This window comes from Pipistrellus kuhlii, unplaced genomic scaffold, assembly GCF_014108245.1.
Source record: "Pipistrellus kuhlii isolate mPipKuh1 unplaced genomic scaffold, mPipKuh1.p scaffold_m20_p_1, whole genome shotgun sequence".
NCBI classification, from domain to species: Eukaryota; Metazoa; Chordata; class Mammalia; order Chiroptera; family Vespertilionidae; genus Pipistrellus; species Pipistrellus kuhlii.
Window position 1 is genome coordinate 53,931,110 of NW_023425404.1, and position 18,210 is coordinate 53,949,319.

Here is an 18,210-nt window from a genome sequence, read left to right on the forward strand (position 1 = left end):
GAGACACACAGAGAGAAACATCTTTGTAAAAGGGATACATCTGCATATGTCCCCAACTTGGGCCAGGCCTGAGCCTGCAACCCTACAACTGAGGTATGTGCCCCTGACTGGAATCGAACCTGAGACCCTTCAGTCCTCCAGCCAACGCTCTAACCACTGAGTAACTGGCTAGGGCAGTTGAGTAACATTTGGATTGTTTCCAGTTTTGGGCAATTAATGAAGCTGCTATAAACATTCATGTACAGTTTTATTTGTGTGTGTGTGTGTGTGAACCATATATATTTCTAGGGTAAATATCTAGAAATGAGATTGTGAAATCGTATGGTAAGTGTATGTTTAGCTTTATAAGAAAATGCCAAGCAGTTCTATAACACGGATGTCCTGTTTTGTATTCTCACAACCAGTATATGAAAGTTCCAGTTACTCCCCAATTTTGTCATTTAATTGCTTTCTTTTTTGTATGGTGCTTTATTTTTCTTGTGGAATTTCTATGTGGCTATTAAGGTTTCCTCTCAAACACTCAAATACATCTGTGAGATCCTAATTCAATGCCCTTTGTCCATACTTTTTTTCTATATGGGCCAGATTCAAAGATTGTCAGTTACATTCCCACTCTCCCTGGGAACTGTATTTTATTTAATTTATTATTTTCAGGAGCAAAAATAATAGAACAGACTTATTTCTAAGCAAACTGAAAGATTTCCGGAGCCTTATAACTGATACATGTCACTGGTGGCTCCCCGGCCTCACCCTGCACTGACATGTATTATACTGGCTCTGCACATGCTTCCATCCCACTGCTCCTTCTGTAAGCTGCAATAAGTCTCCCTGACAAGCTCCTTAGGCCATTTATAAGACATTTGGCCTTTCAGTGCCTTACGCTTTTTGATTGTGACATGACTGGCCAGGGTAATCCGTCATCCCACAATAATAATGTCAGTGCCTTCCTGAGTGAGCCAGAACCCTTTTGTAGAGTTGAATAACATTGAGACCAATACCTTTTTCATTTGCTGAGACGGAAAGACTTGACCTACTGATTCCTTAGGCACCAGCTTTGGCACACTGAATGGTTTGTGTGCCTTGGAGACACATCAGGTTGTTTATGTTTGTGCTTCTGCCTGTGTCCAAAACTTCTCTGGACTCAGCCTGTGCTGTTTAAAAAACAGAGAATGACGAGTCACTTTGTAGGATAAGGAAAGGATGTTGTTAACACTTGTTGAGCCAGATGCAATTGCCTTTCTTCATGCTGTTATGAGAGAAATGATTTAATTCATAATTGATAGGAATTTAGGAAAAAAAATTGTTGGAAGATTTCCATTCACGTATAAAGCTAAGTATCGAGAAGGCAAAACTGGAACTCTCCCTATTCCTTTCATTTTATTCAGCAGGCATGACAGCCTCACATTCCTGAACAAATCTGGACTCTCTTAACAGAGAGTTAAGGCCACTCAACTGCTTGCTATAACGTGCACTGACTGCCAGAAGCCAGTTCCAGCATGTTGGTTGGTGTATGAGTTGCTCCAACCTACTGAGCCACCCATGTGGGGGCGGGTTTCAATTCTTTAACTGAAAAAGCCACAGTTCGGAAGGGTCAATGTGCAAGCAGTACCCAAGTCCTCCCACTCACTTAAACCACCCTGCCTCATAGTTCCTGCTTCCGAAAGCAGCACTGGGAATAGAGCAGCCAGAGTGGTGAGAGGTCTGTGGTGGTGACACAAGAAATATAGTTAAAAAGACTGGCGATGTGTAGCCAGATAATGAAAGTTTGTCCCCCTATTTGAGGAAGTAGTTTTGTTCTCTGTTGACTCAGAGGGCAGAAGTAGTGCCATGGGTTTTAGCAGGGGAGGGTTGATAGAAAAAGAGCAGTGACCTGGAGGCAGCTACTCTATGAAAATACAGCACCAAGGAGGTGAGGAGAACTCAGAACTGAGAGGGAAGACGAGGCGGGATAAGGCAGGCAAAACCAGAAGAAAGTAGAGGGCTTAGCCAGTCATTATGACAAAGCATGAATCTTGGTTCAGAGGTGTGGTGCTTCATGAGTGTATTGAATATCTCTCAGAGGCACAGGAAGCCATCAAGATGGCATTCACTTATGCATTCTTTTTAGCCACTTTCTGAAACAAATATACATAATAACTTGCTTTAAAATGTTTGTTTCAGGATATCAATGGATATTATAAAGGGAAACTTAGATGGGATTTCAAAACCAGCCTCAAGTTCAAGAACACGTCCTGAGAGCAGGTGTTCAACAACTTCTTTGGAGGTGCTCTCACCAGAGCCAGTGCCCTTCAAGGTACTTTGCTGTTTAGAAATGATTTAAACTCTGATACATCAAAGTTGTTAACATCCCATTTTAAGGTGGTTCTTTTGAGTGTGCTGGGAGCACTCAGATTTCTTGGACTTTACTTTAGACAATTTTATATGAAAGTAGAGGCCTAGTGCATGAATTTGTGCACCAGTGGAATCCCTCGGCTTGGCCTGCGAGATCGGGCTGAAATTGGCTCTCTGACATCCTCTGAGGGGTCCCAGATTGCGAGAGGGCACAGGCCAGGCCGAGGGACCCCAGCACAGAGAGTTAAGGCCACTCAGCTGCTTGCTATAACGTGCACTGACTGCCAGAAGCCAGTTCCAGCATGGTAGTTGGTGTATGAGATGCTCCAACCAACTGAGCCACCCATGTGGGGGCGGGTTTCAATTCTTTAACTCAATCGGTCCATCCTTTCTGTGTTATTCATAGCATTCATCATTTAGTGTGGCGCATAGTAAGTATTCATAAAATATGTGTTCAATAAATTTAGAATGAAGATTTTTCCTCTTTGTGTAGGTAGGATAATATACAAAAACCTGATAAAATTTAGAGTAGCATAGAATTATTATTTCTGCTTATATATTCCTGGCTGATTTTTTTTTTTTTTTTTTTGTAAAGCAGGAACTTCACAATATAGACACACGTTTTAATACATTGATTAATATTACTTTGTTCAAGACTTATTTAAAAGAAAAATATCAGTGGTCACTCAAGTAAGATTTTATTTGAACCCACTAAGCTACAGTTAACTCTAGAATATTTATTATAAAAAGGAAAGCCTCCTAAAAAATTGTGATTTGCATTAATCATGTTCCTGGAAAATATGTAAGGTCCATCTTAGATTGGGAAAGGAAGCCACAGGTCTATTGCACGTTGACTTCTGATTGCAAATGATTCAGTGTCTGTGAAACCTTGTGTTTTGTCTGAATAATAAATCCTGGAGTTTTTATTAGTTTTATCGTTCAAATTGGGCATTGACTGATATATTGCCAGAATTTTTTATATGGCAGAAAATTAATTTAAAATGCTAAATTTTTAATGAAATTTCTTTAGTACTAATAGATTTCTCATTCTAAAATTTTGGTTTATTTTTGCTTATGAATATTTTTGGTAAAAATCCCGTATCTTTCAGGTAGGGAATCTAATTGTTAGGAAAGGTTTCTAAAGGTTTTCCTGGGACTCACATGCAGGTATGAAGTGGGGGACATGGAGGAATGAAAACTGGAGCTGGAAGGTGGCTTTGAGAATGAAGAAGGAAGGAAAATCATACACAGAGGCCACAGGGTAGAAGAGCGGGAGGGTTAGGAGCAGAGAGACTATGGGACAATGAATGGGCTGGGGAAGATGGGTGGGGAGCTATGGGTAAAATTGTGGAATGAACAAAGTTAGCCTTTTGTTTTCCAGTTTCATCTTTTTTTTTGCCTGATTGTATCCTACTCATTCTGACAGGATCATATGTGATAATACATGTGAAAGGTTTTTCTTTAAATGTCCTGAAGTGTGTTATCTGAGTATATTGCTATTATCTAGTTATCTTATATATATCCTATATTCCTCTCTATAAAAATCCATTCTCAGGGTAAGGTCAGCTAAATTCATTAATGCCATGATATAAATGACTGACAAGGCCCACGGGACCTTTCCCAGCAATTTCAGCATTTTTACAGAAAATCCTTAAGGATTTCCTGGATATATGGATTTCAGGTTTTACCTGGCCTTTGACAGAAGTATGTTTTTGAACAGGGAACCCTCTTAAAACCTCTGAGATTGCATAAAGTAGGCATTGTTTTGTTTATAAATTGGGTCTTCACTAGTTTCATTCTATACCAGATCCGTTCTTTTCTGTTAAATCAGGTAGCAGTGCCTTTACCATAGGGTCATTGTGTGGAGTGAAGGAGGCAGTGTGTGCAAAGTATTACTTAGCACAGGACGTGTCGAATAGTAATTCACCAATAAATGGTGGCTATAATTATTATACCACTGACTCAGCTCAGTTCTGCTGGGATTTATGTACCAGTTCAGGTGAACAGAGATGCTCCTGTATCCCTGGCAGTTTAATTCTCAGCACCACCAACCTGCCTTGGAGATTCTCGAGGGGCACAGATTACAACAGGGGAGATTGATCACGTGGGTGAAGAGAGAGCATAAAACCCTCCAAAGACTGAGCCCGGAAGGACTGGAGGAGACAGTCCTTCCATTGGGAGGGAAAGGTACTGCTCTCAGAAGTGGCTGGTGCTCTTGTCCATCCCCTGAAGTGGCTCGGTTGAATGTGCTCTGGTGCATCTAAGGGTTGCTGGTTAGATTCCCAGTCAGGGCACATGCCTGGGTTGTGGGTTTGATCCCAGTCAGGGAGCATGCTCGTCTATGTTTCTCACATCGATGTCTCTCTCTTCTTCCTCTCTGTAAGCATGCCCTTCCTCTCTATAAGCATGTCCTTCATATGTCTAAGCATGCCTGAGGTGAGGATTAAAAAAAAAAAGTGGCTGGCTCTCTTTCGCTGAGGTTATGGCCCTCTCTTAGGCTGTGTTTATTTCCATTGTGACTCTCCCTGCCATGTGCCCTGTGCCCTGTGACCCCTGTTTTCTCCTGACTCAACTGTGGATGTCTTTTCTCAGGAGAACACAGCTGCATCGAAGTGGTGTTTTCAAAGTGAATGTTGCTAAAATGGAAAGAGAAACCTTAATGAAATAGAAAAACTGTAAATAGCATAAAAATAATCACCAAAGCACATGGTTCTGATTTGAATTTCATTAAAAATGCATTTCAATTCAGCCTGTTTACTTTTCAGCTGTTCAATAGCCACATGTGGCTTATTATAGTATACTAGAGGCTTGGTGCATGAATTCCCCTTGACCTGGCCTGTGGGATTGGGCTAAAACCAGCTCTCTGACATATCCTGAGGGATCCTAGATTGCAAGAGGGTGCAGGCCAGGCCAGGGAACCCCACTGGTGCACAATTGGGGCCAGGGAGGGATATGGGAAGTTGGCCAGCCAGGTAAGGACCATGGGAGGGCTGCAGGATGTGTCTGGCCCAACTTGCTGAGTCCCAATCAATCAGACCCCAGCAGCAAACTAACCTACCAGCTGGAGCATCTGCCCCTTGGTGGTAGGTTAGTGGTTGAGCAGCCTTAGCATATCATTAGCATATTATGTTTTGATTGATTGAATGACCAACCAGTTGACCAGACACTTAGCATATTAGGCTTTATTATACAGGATTGGACAGCACAGCTCTAGACCTTTGACTTGTCAGCTGAGTATAAGTCAGGGAGCAGGGACCAGCATGTCTTGTTCCCTGAAAGCAGTTCTCTTCAGGACTGATTCCTGACTTTTCTCCGTTATTGCTAGAAATTGCTAGAGAATGGTGCCTATTTCTTTGGTGCAGATTATTATTAAATTTAATTGTTTAGCTAAATACATTTAATTAAGAAATGTTAATTCCTAGAATACTTAACTACTAGTGTATGTGTGTCCCCAGATATACCTCCATTATCTAAAATAGTTTAGAAACTCAAAGTTTAAAATAGTACATTATTTTTGAAAAAATGTTTCTTTGGAAATAATTTTTAGATTGATATTGCAAACAAGTTGAACTCTGATAAAGAGAGCCACTCAGAAAGCACTAATACAGAGGGAAGTAGAAACAATAAGGATGATAAAGGAGAACATTACTCTGAGAATAATATAAAACTGGCTGAAGAAGGGTCAGATGAAGATTTGAACTTGTCTCAACAACAGCTAATTTCTAAATGTTCAGGTAGGTAATTGGCTAATGATAATTATAGATGTTAAAATATTAGAATTAGATATGTTTTTATCAGGTAAGTTGAAATAATGAGTTATTTTTTGTATGAACAATCGATCATAAGTTATTATTTAGAAGACTATTAGGAGTCCTTAAGTATACTTAGAAAAATAATAAGATATGTAATTTAATAAAATTGCTTTATTTCTGTATTTCATTATAGGAATTATTGATCTTTTTGATTACTAAAATTGTACAATAAAATGTATCATGTAATTTATAAATACTTTTTAGGGATAATGCCACTTGATATTACTAATTCTTGGATTTTATAAGACTCCTTTTTTCATGGTTATTAAATTAATACTGGTCAATGAATTAGAACAGCGTTTCTCAAAATGTGGTCTTCAGAGCTCTGGGTGTCTCTAGGACCCTTTCAGGAGCTCTGAAAAGTAAAAACTACTTTTATCACAATATTGACATCAAATATTAGTAATGTAGTTTATCATAATACTGAAGATAATTAATTTGCCTTCTTGCCCACTGAATGGACATTTGCACTGATGGAGCAAAAGCAGTATAGGTAAAATTGTTGGTGCTTTAGCAAGGCAATGGCATAAATTTGAACCAAGGCAATGGCATCAAATTGCACTCTTAGTCATTATATTCTTTATGACTAGGCACTGGCAGAAAAAAAAAATAGCCATTGTCACTCAAGAATGTCTGAAGCAATAAAAATTAATAATTTTATTATATCTTGACCTTTGAATACACATCTTTTTAATATCTTTTGAGGTAGAATGGGAGGTACATATAAAACAATTCTGCTATACTAGTTAGTATACCAAAATGTGAAGGTTGTGCTAAGGAAAAGTACTTGTGTGATAGTTTGAGAACTGAAGTGGCCACTTTTTAAATGGAACACCATTTTCACTTGAAAGAATGACCAACAGAAAAACTATTATCCTTTAGACTTGGGTATTTGGCATTCATTTTTAAAAAAAATCACCTGGCCGGTGTGACTCAGTGGTTGAATGTTGACCCATGAACTAGGAGTTCAGGGTTGGATTCCTGGTCAGGGCACATGCCCAGGTTGCCGGCTCAATCCCCAGGGGAAGGAGGTGGAGAAGGGAGGGGGAAGGGCATGCAGGAGGGCAGCTAAGCAATGATTCTCTCTTATCATTGATCTCTCTATTTCGTGTTCCCTTTCTCTCTGAAATCAATAAAAATACATAAAAAAAGAAATGAGCCTGTTACCTCAAGGAAGACAATTGACAGTATTTTTGGTCAATGATAAAATTTGAGCTTTCAAGTGAAAGGTGGGATTTTAGAAAACTTATGTATGTCCATGTGAGCTTGACAACTTCCTAATACTTAGACTTTTCTGAAAAAAAAAAAAAAATTTGGTGGCCATATTAACAAATGTGATTTTTTTGATGTTACATACTGAAATGTGTTAACATTAGAAGGTCTGCATAATTCAGTGAACCACTGTTTTCTGAATGACCAGAGCAGGGTAAAAGACCCATTTAACATGAAAGATAAAACCATGGATTTTAATGGAACAAATACAAAAAGTTCACTAGTATGGTTGGAGGGTTTACATTACAACTAACCTTATAGAGACCACCCCTTATTGAATTTTTATAGTATCAAAGAAGAATATTCACCATTATCTAAAAAGGTTATTACAATTCTCTTCTTTCCTACTGTATATCTTATGTGGCCAACTTTTCTGTGTGTACTTTAACTAAAATGATAGATTGCTCTAGAGCACATGTGTCAAACACAAGGCCCGCGGGCCAAATCCGTCCTGCCAGGCCTTGCAATGTGGCCCGCACCGCACTGTCATCACTGCACTCCGCTGCGTTTCCATCACAATGACAGTTTATGACTGTTCAGTAAACCATTCGGCCCGCGATTTAGGCTGGATTTTTAGATTTTGGCCCCTTCTCTGATTGAGTTCGACATCCCTACTCTAGAGTGACTTCAGAAGCAAATATGAGATTTCAGCTGTTTTCTGTTAATCCAGATATTCAAAAATCAAAACAATGCTATTCTGCTCAGTATTTTTTGGAAAATATAGTTAATTAAAAAATATTACATTTATGTTAACATATAATTTTAGTAATAACATTTATTTAAAAAATGAATGAATAAATATTTACAATATTTTCAGTTTTGATTTCTAATATTGTAATTATCAATAGATATAACTCACATACATAAAGCTACTTTGGATTCTGAGTAATTTTTAAGGCTGTAAAGCAGGAGTGGCGAATGTCTGCCCACGGGCCATAGAAGGCCCATGAAATCATTGGGACTGGCCCTGCCAAGGCATTAGGGTTGAGTTAATTACATGTTTGGCCAAATATAGCAGGCTAATTTTTAAGTTGATTGTGTATGGCGAATGATATTATAAATATCCAAATGACACTTGCAGAAAAAAGGTTCCCCACCCATGCAAGAGAAGGTGAGATTCATAAACTGTGAAAACTGCTGAGTTAGTATAAATTTGGGATGATATTAGCTCTCAAAGTAAGGCCAGGTGATTGGGATTATAGTAATCAGGAAACAAGGTATTGTAGTTGAGATGAGCTGTCACCCAGTTTACATTGTATTTAACATTGTTTTAGTCCTGCATGAGGAGTTACTTAAAAATGCCAGTTCTATAGATGACTTGTGTACACAGAGCCTGAGCACCCCAGGATTTAGAACTAGAGGGTATTACATTTGAAGTACATACACATTAAAATGTGCAGAGCCTCCTTATTAATATGATCTTTTTGGATAAGCTTATTCCCTTTGAAAATGTTTTAATTTCCTTAAAGAAGAAGTAATCTACACTAATAAAAGAGAAACATGCAAATTAGCCATCACTTTGCTACACTCACCAGCCAATCAGGAGAGAGTATGCAAATTAACCCAACAAAGATGGTGGTGGCCATGGTGCTGGAGTGAGCAGGAGGCTTGGGTTGACCCCAGAGATGGAGGAAGCCAAACTTCCCGTCTTCCCTGGTTTGCCCTGGCCTCTGCTCAAGGAGGCACTAAAAAAAAAAAAAAAAAAGAAAGAAAAGAAAAAGAAAAAAGCCCCTTATCCAGGCTTGCCACACCCCATTGTGTGAGCGTCCCTGCTGGGGAGCTTGACAAGGCAGCAAACAGCCATCAGCTCCTCATTCAGGATGGCCAGGCACCCCAGGGGGGATCCCCAACCTGAAATGGTTGTGGCCAGCCTGAAAATGGACCTCAGCCCCTCACCCAGGCTGGCCATGCTGCCCTCCCCCCCCCCCAGGTGGGATCCTCACCCCATGGGGGCATGGATGGCCTGCAAACCACCACAGGCTCCTCGCCCAGGCCGCCCCATGCCCCAAGGGAACCCCCACCCTGATCCAGAACACCCTACAGGGCAAACCAGCCGGCCCCCACACATGCACCAGGCCTCTATACTAATAAAAGGGTAATATACTAATTAGACTGGGAGACCTTGGAGGAGACCTTCCGGATGTTCTTTTGGACAAAGCCATAGTGGTGGGGCCGAGGTAGAGGTGGTTAGAGGCCAAGAGGAGAGAGCAGTTGTGGGTGATCAGGCCAGGATGGGATGGCAGTTGTGGGTGATCAGGCTGGCGGTGCAGAGGTGGGGGAGGGGGGGGAGAGAAGATGGGGGTGAGCAGACCAGCAGAGGAGCCAGTTGGGGGCGAGCAGGCCACCAGTGGGGGTGATCAGGACAGCAGAGGGAGGGGAAGTTTGGAGTGAGCAGGCCAGCAGGGGGGAAGTTGGAGGCAAGTAGGCCAGTGAGGAGGGAGGGTGGGGACGAACAGGCCAGCAGGGGTGGGAGCAGTTGGGGGCAAGCAGGCTGGCAGGCAGAGTGGTGAGAGGCAATCAGGCAGGCAAGTGAGTGGTTAGGAGCCAGCAGTCTTGGATTGCGAGAGGGATGTTTGACTGTCAGTTTAGGCCTGATCTCTGTAAACTGATAGTAAGACATCCTTTGAGGGGTCCCAGATTAGAGAGGGTGCAGGCCGGGCTGAGTGACACCCCCCCTGTACACAAATTTTGTGCACTGGGGCTCTAGTATACATTATAAAAAAACATCATTAGACTCTTTGGATTTTCAAAAGTTATAAAATTTGGTATTTCTAAGCATAATCTGCCATTTCTAATGATCTAAACTAGGGTGGCTGAGACTTCAGTGTTTGAGTAGTTGTGCTCATTGCCGGATGATCATCTTTCATCGGCATCACAGAGGAAGTCTCATCCGTGGTTGGAGAGCTTTGGCTCTGGAGTCAGACAGGTCAGGGTGGAAACTGACTACCATTTAGTAGTTGTATCGTCTTGGATATGTATGTCACTCAGTTATGAACTGCCTTAGTTTACAAATTTTTAAAATGGGGCCAATAATTATAACCTCACACCTCACAGGGTTATGATGGGGATTAAATGAGATAATGCATGTAAATAAAATACTTAACACAGTGCCTATCAAGTAACACTAAATGTTAGCTTATATCATTAATATCATTAAACATGTTAAAACTTGAATGATGAAAATTCTAGAGTCCCTAATTTCAAATAAATTATTTCCATTTATCCACAACTCAAGAACATTTAGAAAATAGAACAAGTGGGAGGGGCATAGGTAAAAGGTGTCTGATTACATGGAGTACTTTTCCGTATTTGTTTCTATACGTTGGAACCATTTTGTGTCACTAGTATGTCATGTTCTATTTCACTATATCTATAGTATACATGCCTTCTCTTTCAATTAGTCTGAAGCATCTTTAAGATAGGGTTTTTGTATTATTCCTTATTTGTTAAATATATGAATATAAAAGGTATAGCAGAATGAAGGAGAAAAAATTCGGAAATTAAAATCATACAAGTCTCACTTCTGGGTTCAGTGCTGTAATATATTAGCTATTTAAAAGAATTCAGTTGCCGAAACCGGTTTGGCTCAATGGATAGAGGTCGATGGCTCAGGGGCACCCCCCCCTGGGGACCCCGTCGCCCGGCTCCCTGCCGGCGCCCCGGTGGCTGGTTTGACAGGATTTTTAGGTAATTATGTGAAAAACTACATGTGAAAGCACCTATAAATCAAGATACTTGACCCAATGTTACTTATTACCATCAACCATAAACATTTGTTGAATGAAAGAAGAAATAGTAAAAACAAAACAAAACAAAGCTTTATGGCTTTTTAAACTTCAAGCTTATTCCTACTTTCAACACAATATAGATGAACCTGAATTAAAAGAATTGGACTCTCAACTTCAAGATGCGATTCAGAAGATGAATAGGCTTGATAAAATATTGATGAAGAAACAATGTAGAGAAAAAGAAGTTAAGAAGCAAGGTCTAGAAATGAGAATAAAGCTATGGGAAGACCTGAAGGTAAGAATTATATAAACACATGCTGAAATGTAAGAAGACATTTTTTCTGTGACAAGTAAAAAGAGCATGGACTGTGGTAGTTATTTCAATAGATATTAATGTGGTCTGCCTTTATTGACTTACTAGAGGCCCGGTGCATGAAATTCATGCATGGTATGGGGGGTGTGAATCCCTTAGCCCAGCTTGCACCCTCTTCAATTTAGGACCCCTCGAGGGATGTCTGACTGCCTCTTTAGGCCCAATTCTGGTGGGCCTAAAGGGGCAGTCGGACATCTCTCTCACAATCCAGGACTGCAGGCTCCAAACCACTTTCCTGCCTGCCTGATTGCCCCCAATCACTCCCCTGCCAGCCTGATTGACCCTAACTCCTCCCCTGCTGGCCCAGTTGCCCCTAACTGCCCTCTCCTGCTGGCCTGGTCACCCCTAACTTCCCTCCTTTGCCAGCCAGGTCGCCCCTAACTGACCTCTCCCGCCAGTATGGTCACCCCCAACTGCCCTCTCCTGCAGGCCTAGTTGCCTCCAACTGCCCTCCCTTGCCAGCCTGGTTGCCCCTAACTGCCCTCTCCTGCAGGCCTGGTTCTCCCAAACTGCCCTTCCTGTAAGCTTTGTCCCTCCCAGCTACCTTCCCCTGCAGGCCTGGTCCCTTCAACAGTCCTCCCCTGCAGGCCTGGTTGTTCCCAACTTCCCTCCTTTTCAGACCTGGTCCCTCCCAACTGCCTTCCCCTGCTGTCCCATCTTGTGTCCACATGGGGGCAGCCATCTTGTGTGTTGGAGTGATGGTCAATTTACAGATTACCTCTTTATTACGTAGGATTTTGTGGAGGAAGGTAACTTTTCAGCATTCCAGATTTTAGGCACTGCATTGGCACTGGGGTGTCCATAACCCATTAACAATCCAGTAGGCATCCTGTTTCTCATTATTTGAGTAAACATTTGTGACCAACAAGTGAGGAAGTCTTTCATTTCATATTCTGGTCAAGATCTCTTCAGGAAGTTTTAAAGTGGTTGAGGTCTGGGACCATACTCTATTTGCTTCTGTCTCAGTATTTTTATTGCTCGATGAACTTTCCTTGGCCTTCTTAGACCTCTTCTTCTCTGTAGTATTGAGGAGTGGATATTGGCCAGATAGTAGCACTGACTTGATGTATAGCTGTTGGCTCACACTTCATTTTCCCCCTCAAAGAAGAGCACTTTTAAGGTAGGAACATTGAAATAACTGGAATTTTTTGATAAATTTCTCCTTGATCAAATGAGGTACTTCAGAGGAAATTTTCCTAACAATAATATGAATGAACAATAATGATAACTAAGAATATATTTTTATAAGTTATCAGAAAGACCACTTGGATGGAAAGAAAGGAACCCACAAAATGCAGTACTTTAAACTAAAGAAATAATTTATGTCAATTTTAACAGAAAAAAAAAATTTCCCATTACTCATTCCTCTTGAATTTCAAAGCAGATTTTTTACTTGCTTGGAAACAAGAATTATAACTGGAAACATAATGAAATAGAGTAGTAATCTTGAAATGTCCTGAAATTGTAATTTGATAATGTACTTTTAGGTTACACATTAATTAAAGAAATATTAAACAGAAAATTAAGTAATTTTAAGTAAGGTAATCCTATATAATAAAAGCCTAATATGCTAAGTGTTCGATTGTTCGACCATTCGATCAGTGTATGACATGCCTTCCTGGGGGAAGACACTTTGACTGGTAGATTAGCTTGCTGCTGGGGTTCTAGATCGGGACTAAGTGAGATGGCAGATATGCCCTGGAGCCCTCTCACAGTTCCTCCCCACCGGCCAACCTCCCACGGTCCCTCCCTAGCCAGCCCCGATTGGTTCTGATCAGGACTGGGTAATGAGGGCCAGAAATTCCCTAGAACCCTTCTGTGGTCCCTCCTTGGCCATGATCATGACTGGAGGGGTCTGGCCTGTGCCTGACCCCTTGGCCTGGCCTGTGCCCTCCCACAATTCGGGACCCCTTTGGGGATGTCAGAGAGCCAGTTTCTGCCTGATCCCTGCAGGTCAGGCTGAGGGACCCCACCAGTGCACGAATCCATGCACTGGGCCCTATTTATGATATAATGTTGGACATTATATCTGACTCAATTTGGGAATACTTGATAGAATTTTGTGGGGACAGGAAACATTAATAGGTTTTCTAATTAAAGGAATAAAAATGACCTAAATTTTCTTGTTTGTATGTACAAGATTGGAAACCAAGTTGAAATTTAACAAAATATCAATGTTGCTTTCTTTTTTTTGTTTTTTTTTTTGTTAATCCTCACCTGAGGATATTTTTCCCATTGATGTTTTAGAGAGAGTGAAAGGGAGGGAGGGAGAGAGGGAGGGAGAGAAGGGGAGAGAGAGAGAAAGAGAGAAACATCGATGTGAGAGAGATAGTGATTGGTTGCCTCCTGCAAATAGGATTAAGCCTGCAACCAAGGTACATACCCTTGACCAGAATCAAACTTACAACCCTTCAGTCCTTGGGCTGAGAATCTAACCACTGAGCAATCAGCAAGGGCCAATGTTGCTTTTTCTTCTCATATTTAAACTTTAATTTCCCTTTCATTAGTCTGCAAAACATAGGGAAGCTATGCCAAGTAATGAAGAAATGGAAAATACAAAAAAGTTCCTAGCTTTGACTGCTGCACCAGAACAAACTGTTGGTGAGTAAAATTAATTCATTTTATTTTTATCTCAGTCATAGAATATTTGGATTAAGGTAAAATTCCCAATTATTTTTTTTCTTTTTCTTCCTGAGTTTAATTCTTCGTTAGAGGAAATTATCACATTTGGTAGGATTATATGGAACTACTTTAAGCTTCGGTATGTTTCAGAGTTGTTTTTAAAAACATATATATTTTATTTATTTTTCACCGAGAGGAAGAGAGAGGGACAGAGAGCCAGAAGCATCAGTGAGAGAGAATCATTGATCAGCTGCCTCTTGCACACCCCCTACTGGGGATGTGGCCGCAACCAAGGTACATGCCCTTGACCGGAATTGAACCGGGGACCCTTCAGTTTGCAGGCTGACGCTCTATCCACTGAGCCAAACCAGTTTCGGCTGTTTCAGAGTTTTTAAGAGTTTCTATCTGCTCAAGGGTAGGGAACAAGGTAGTGAAAAATTGGGGGAAAAGACAAAGTATGTGTTTGCCTTTACTTCTGGTATGTCTTAGATGCCTCTAGACACCCAGTTTATGCAGACAGTTCCCTAATGGCCTAGGATCCTCTCACAAGGTATCTCACTCAGAGCTCTGCAGCCCCTTTCATAAACATCCATTACTGATTTGTCCTATTCTTGTTCTCTAACAATCCTCCTCTTTTGAGACCAGTCAATTAATTTTGCACACATGTTTCTAGTTCCCCTCTGGTGTATATGTATATTTGTGATCTCTCTCCTCTTCATCTTCCTTTTTCTTCTCTTTCTTCTTATTTTTATTTTTATATAGAACCTATTATGAAGTCATGTAATCTATTTAACTTACTTACCTGGTATATAGTGGTGAAAATTTTAGGGATTTGGGAAGCTTTTGGTATTTCTTTGGCAGGACACTTGAAATCCTTTAATCTATATCATATAAGTGGTTATCTAGTATTGCTTGGATATTAGACTAGCTCTAAGCAGGGACCTCTGATTTCTCTGAGAATCCTGAAATCCATTTGTTTTTTACAAAAGAAATGTCTAACACTTTAGAATCCCAACAACCTGCAACTTTTTAGCATGAACTTTGATGTGGATGAAATTCTTTTAGGTCTGTTCCTTCCAGACCCCACATTGAGAGCTCAGAAGTTGCTTGGGTCATGCAGAAAGAATGATGCTGACCAATGCTGCCAATAGTGAGCTTAGTAATCCCTCCAAAATTCATATCCCCATGGAACCTCAGAATGTGAACTTGTTTGGAAATAGGATCTCTGCATATGTAATTAGTTAAGTTGAGGTTATACTAAACTAGACTGGGCCCTAAATCCAATAATTGGTGTCCTTATAAAAAGAGAAGATTAATAGAGACAGAAAAACAATGACATAGGGAAGAAGGCCATGTGAAGATTGAGATTCGAATAACCAAGGAACACCAGGATTCTGGAGCCACCAGAAGCTAGGAAGAGGCAAGGAAGGATTCTTTTCCAGAGTCTTCCAAGGGAGCATGGCCCTGGCAATACTTTGATTTAAGATGTCTAGCTTCCAGAACTACGACAGAATAAATTCCTGTTATTTTCAAACACCCAACCCATAGTAATTTGTTACAGCAGCCCTAGGAAACTAATACACTGACTATTCCAGCTATCTTAGTGCAGGCACAAGACATCTGAATGAAGGAACAATTTTGGACATTTCCTCTAGCAAATACCACTTATAGAATAGCCAGGGGTAGACATATGACCCCAGTTATACTGCTCCAGACATCTCTGGTAGAATTCAGCCAACCCAGCCGAGGCCCCATTCATGATGGAACAGAGTCAGTGATTCCTGTGGTGTCCCTCAAATTACTGACCCACAGAATCAGGAGCATTGCACACTTTTTATTTTGAAATAATTTTAGAATTACATAAAAGTTACAAAAATAATATATAGAGTTCCAGTATACTCCTCATTTCCTAATGTTAACATATTGTATAACCATAGTACAATGATCAAAACTAAGAAATTAACATTGGTATAATACTATTACTTACACTAAAGACCTTAAAATTTATCAGTTTTCCCATGAATGTCCTCTTTGCTTTCTAGTGTCCAATCTAGGATCCCATATTGCATTTAGTGTCCTGTCCCCCTAGTCTTCTGCAGTCGGTGGCAGTTCCTCAGTCTTTCCTTGTCTTTATGATCTTAATATGTTTGGAGAGTATTAGTCAGCTATGTCATAAAATGTCCTCCAACTTCAGTTTGTCTGATATTTTCTCTTAATTCGATGGAGATTATGCATTTTTGGCAAAAATACCCCAGAAATGATGTATTCTTCTCAGTCAGTCTTAATATTTCTGTCTGCACTGATATTAGTATTTCACTGTTTTTATTATAAAAGTTTTGTAATGCATTTTATTAGAGCAGGTATATTGTCTTTTTCAAAAAGTTTATTTTAAAGACATGTTTTTTTTCTCTCTGAGAGCTGTTTAGCAACGACTACATTATTTAAGAAAAAATACTGCAAAGCACTTGTAAAAAATACTTTTTTACTAACTTAAATATCTAAAGACTGTTGTATGAAGATATGTCTCAAAAAGTTAAACTTCTTATATTTTCTTTCATGTCTGCCGGTAATTCACCTTCATAGAACTGATTCTCTGTCCCTATCTATATTAATAAAAAGCCTGTGGTCATGATGCCTTAACTCCGTCATAACCAAACCAGCAGCGGCTCTCATGGCGGTTGGGGTGGGGCACAAGCTACTAAGGGCAGAGGCCTATGAGCTGTGGAGGGCTACAAACAGCAGAAAGTTACCAGCCGAAGAGGGCAGGGCCTGAGCTACAAGCAGTGATGGGCGGGGCAGCCAGGTGAGGCAAGGGGAATCGAGCTCCTGTGCACACCTTCGTCCACACTGGGCCTCTAGTTCCAAATAAAAAACATGGACATTGACAGGAATGAGGTTCTGGATGCTATAGCATCTCAGCATATGTTCCTCCCAAAAATGTATGTACACTTCTAACAATCGATAGCTCAATTGACGTTTCTTTCTTTTTAGATTTAACACATTGGGATGAATAATTATTCAAAGTATGTATACTTTTTTTGGGGGAAACCCAGTATTTTAGAAAGTAGAGCTAATGGATGAGGCAATAGATGAAAGGATCAATGGTGGCCTTTTGACTTTAACCTTTTCAGTCAGAGTTCACTACTAAATGTATTTTTGGCCTGGGAGGGCAAAACTTTTGCCCTTTCTTCAAAATTAAATCAGAACATCAAAGACATTAATTTTTAAAGATCATGACATGTACATTTGCCTTAAACCTGAAGAGCTCACAGTTGTTATTTCTGGAGTCACATGACTATTATAGGCCCTGTGTAGACAGTTACACTCAAGTTAGATTAGTACTAAAATTCTAACATGGAAATTAGGTGAACTTAATGAGCTGAAAGTTGGAGTTAGAGTTTCAAATTTTAGATTTTGAATTCTTAGTTATTACATATTGATAAAGCATATAAGATTTATGAGATTTATTTATGTTTACCTTTATTTCATTTAAATTATGTATTTATTATTTATAAGGTTTATAAAATTGATTATTATGTATTGGTAAAGCAGATAAGATACATAAGTAGAGTTGATACATAAGAAATGGGAATAAAAGACAGTGAGGTGAAACAGATGTTACCATCCATCTTGATTAGCTCACACTTGACCAGATCACCAAAATGAAGAGAGAACTTTATTGTATTACTGTTTCTTCAGTTTCTTCAGTTAGGCTTATAATGCAAACAGAAAAACAGAAATCTTTTGTACTGTGTCTCTCCATGAATGCTTTTTTAAAACATGCAAGTGCAGAGTTCTTACATATTGTCCAGTAGATGGCAGCATCTAGTTAAATTGGATTCTACTTTTAAAAAGTCACTTGTAGATGTTAGAGCCAGACGTTTTTGGATTTGAACTTTAAACACACTTCTATTAACATACCCAAATCTACTTTCTACTTTTATTCTTATTTTTTTTCCCTTTAAAAAAGTGATAAATTCTTAGGTTGAGTATTCTTCTTTCTCTCTTTCAGTCATTCCTTAACTTTTTATTTAAGAGTAACTTGACAGACTTTGGACTAGTGTCAGAATGG

General features: G+C 39.9%; 1 protein-coding gene across 1 annotated transcript in view; it reads left to right on the forward strand.

The window, feature by feature from the left end:
• Positions 1–18,210, forward strand: part of FSIP1 (fibrous sheath interacting protein 1) — a 174,237-nt gene that overhangs the window by 1,302 nt on the left and 154,725 nt on the right. Inside the window, exons 2-5 of the mRNA XM_036446450.2 lie at positions 2,161–2,293; positions 5,879–6,065; positions 11,284–11,438; positions 14,024–14,117. Of these exons, the coding sequence (XP_036302343.1) occupies positions 2,168–2,293; positions 5,879–6,065; positions 11,284–11,438; positions 14,024–14,117 (562 nt within the window). The 5' untranslated portion in view covers positions 2,161–2,167. The remainder of the gene's footprint in view (positions 1–2,160; positions 2,294–5,878; positions 6,066–11,283; positions 11,439–14,023; positions 14,118–18,210) is intronic.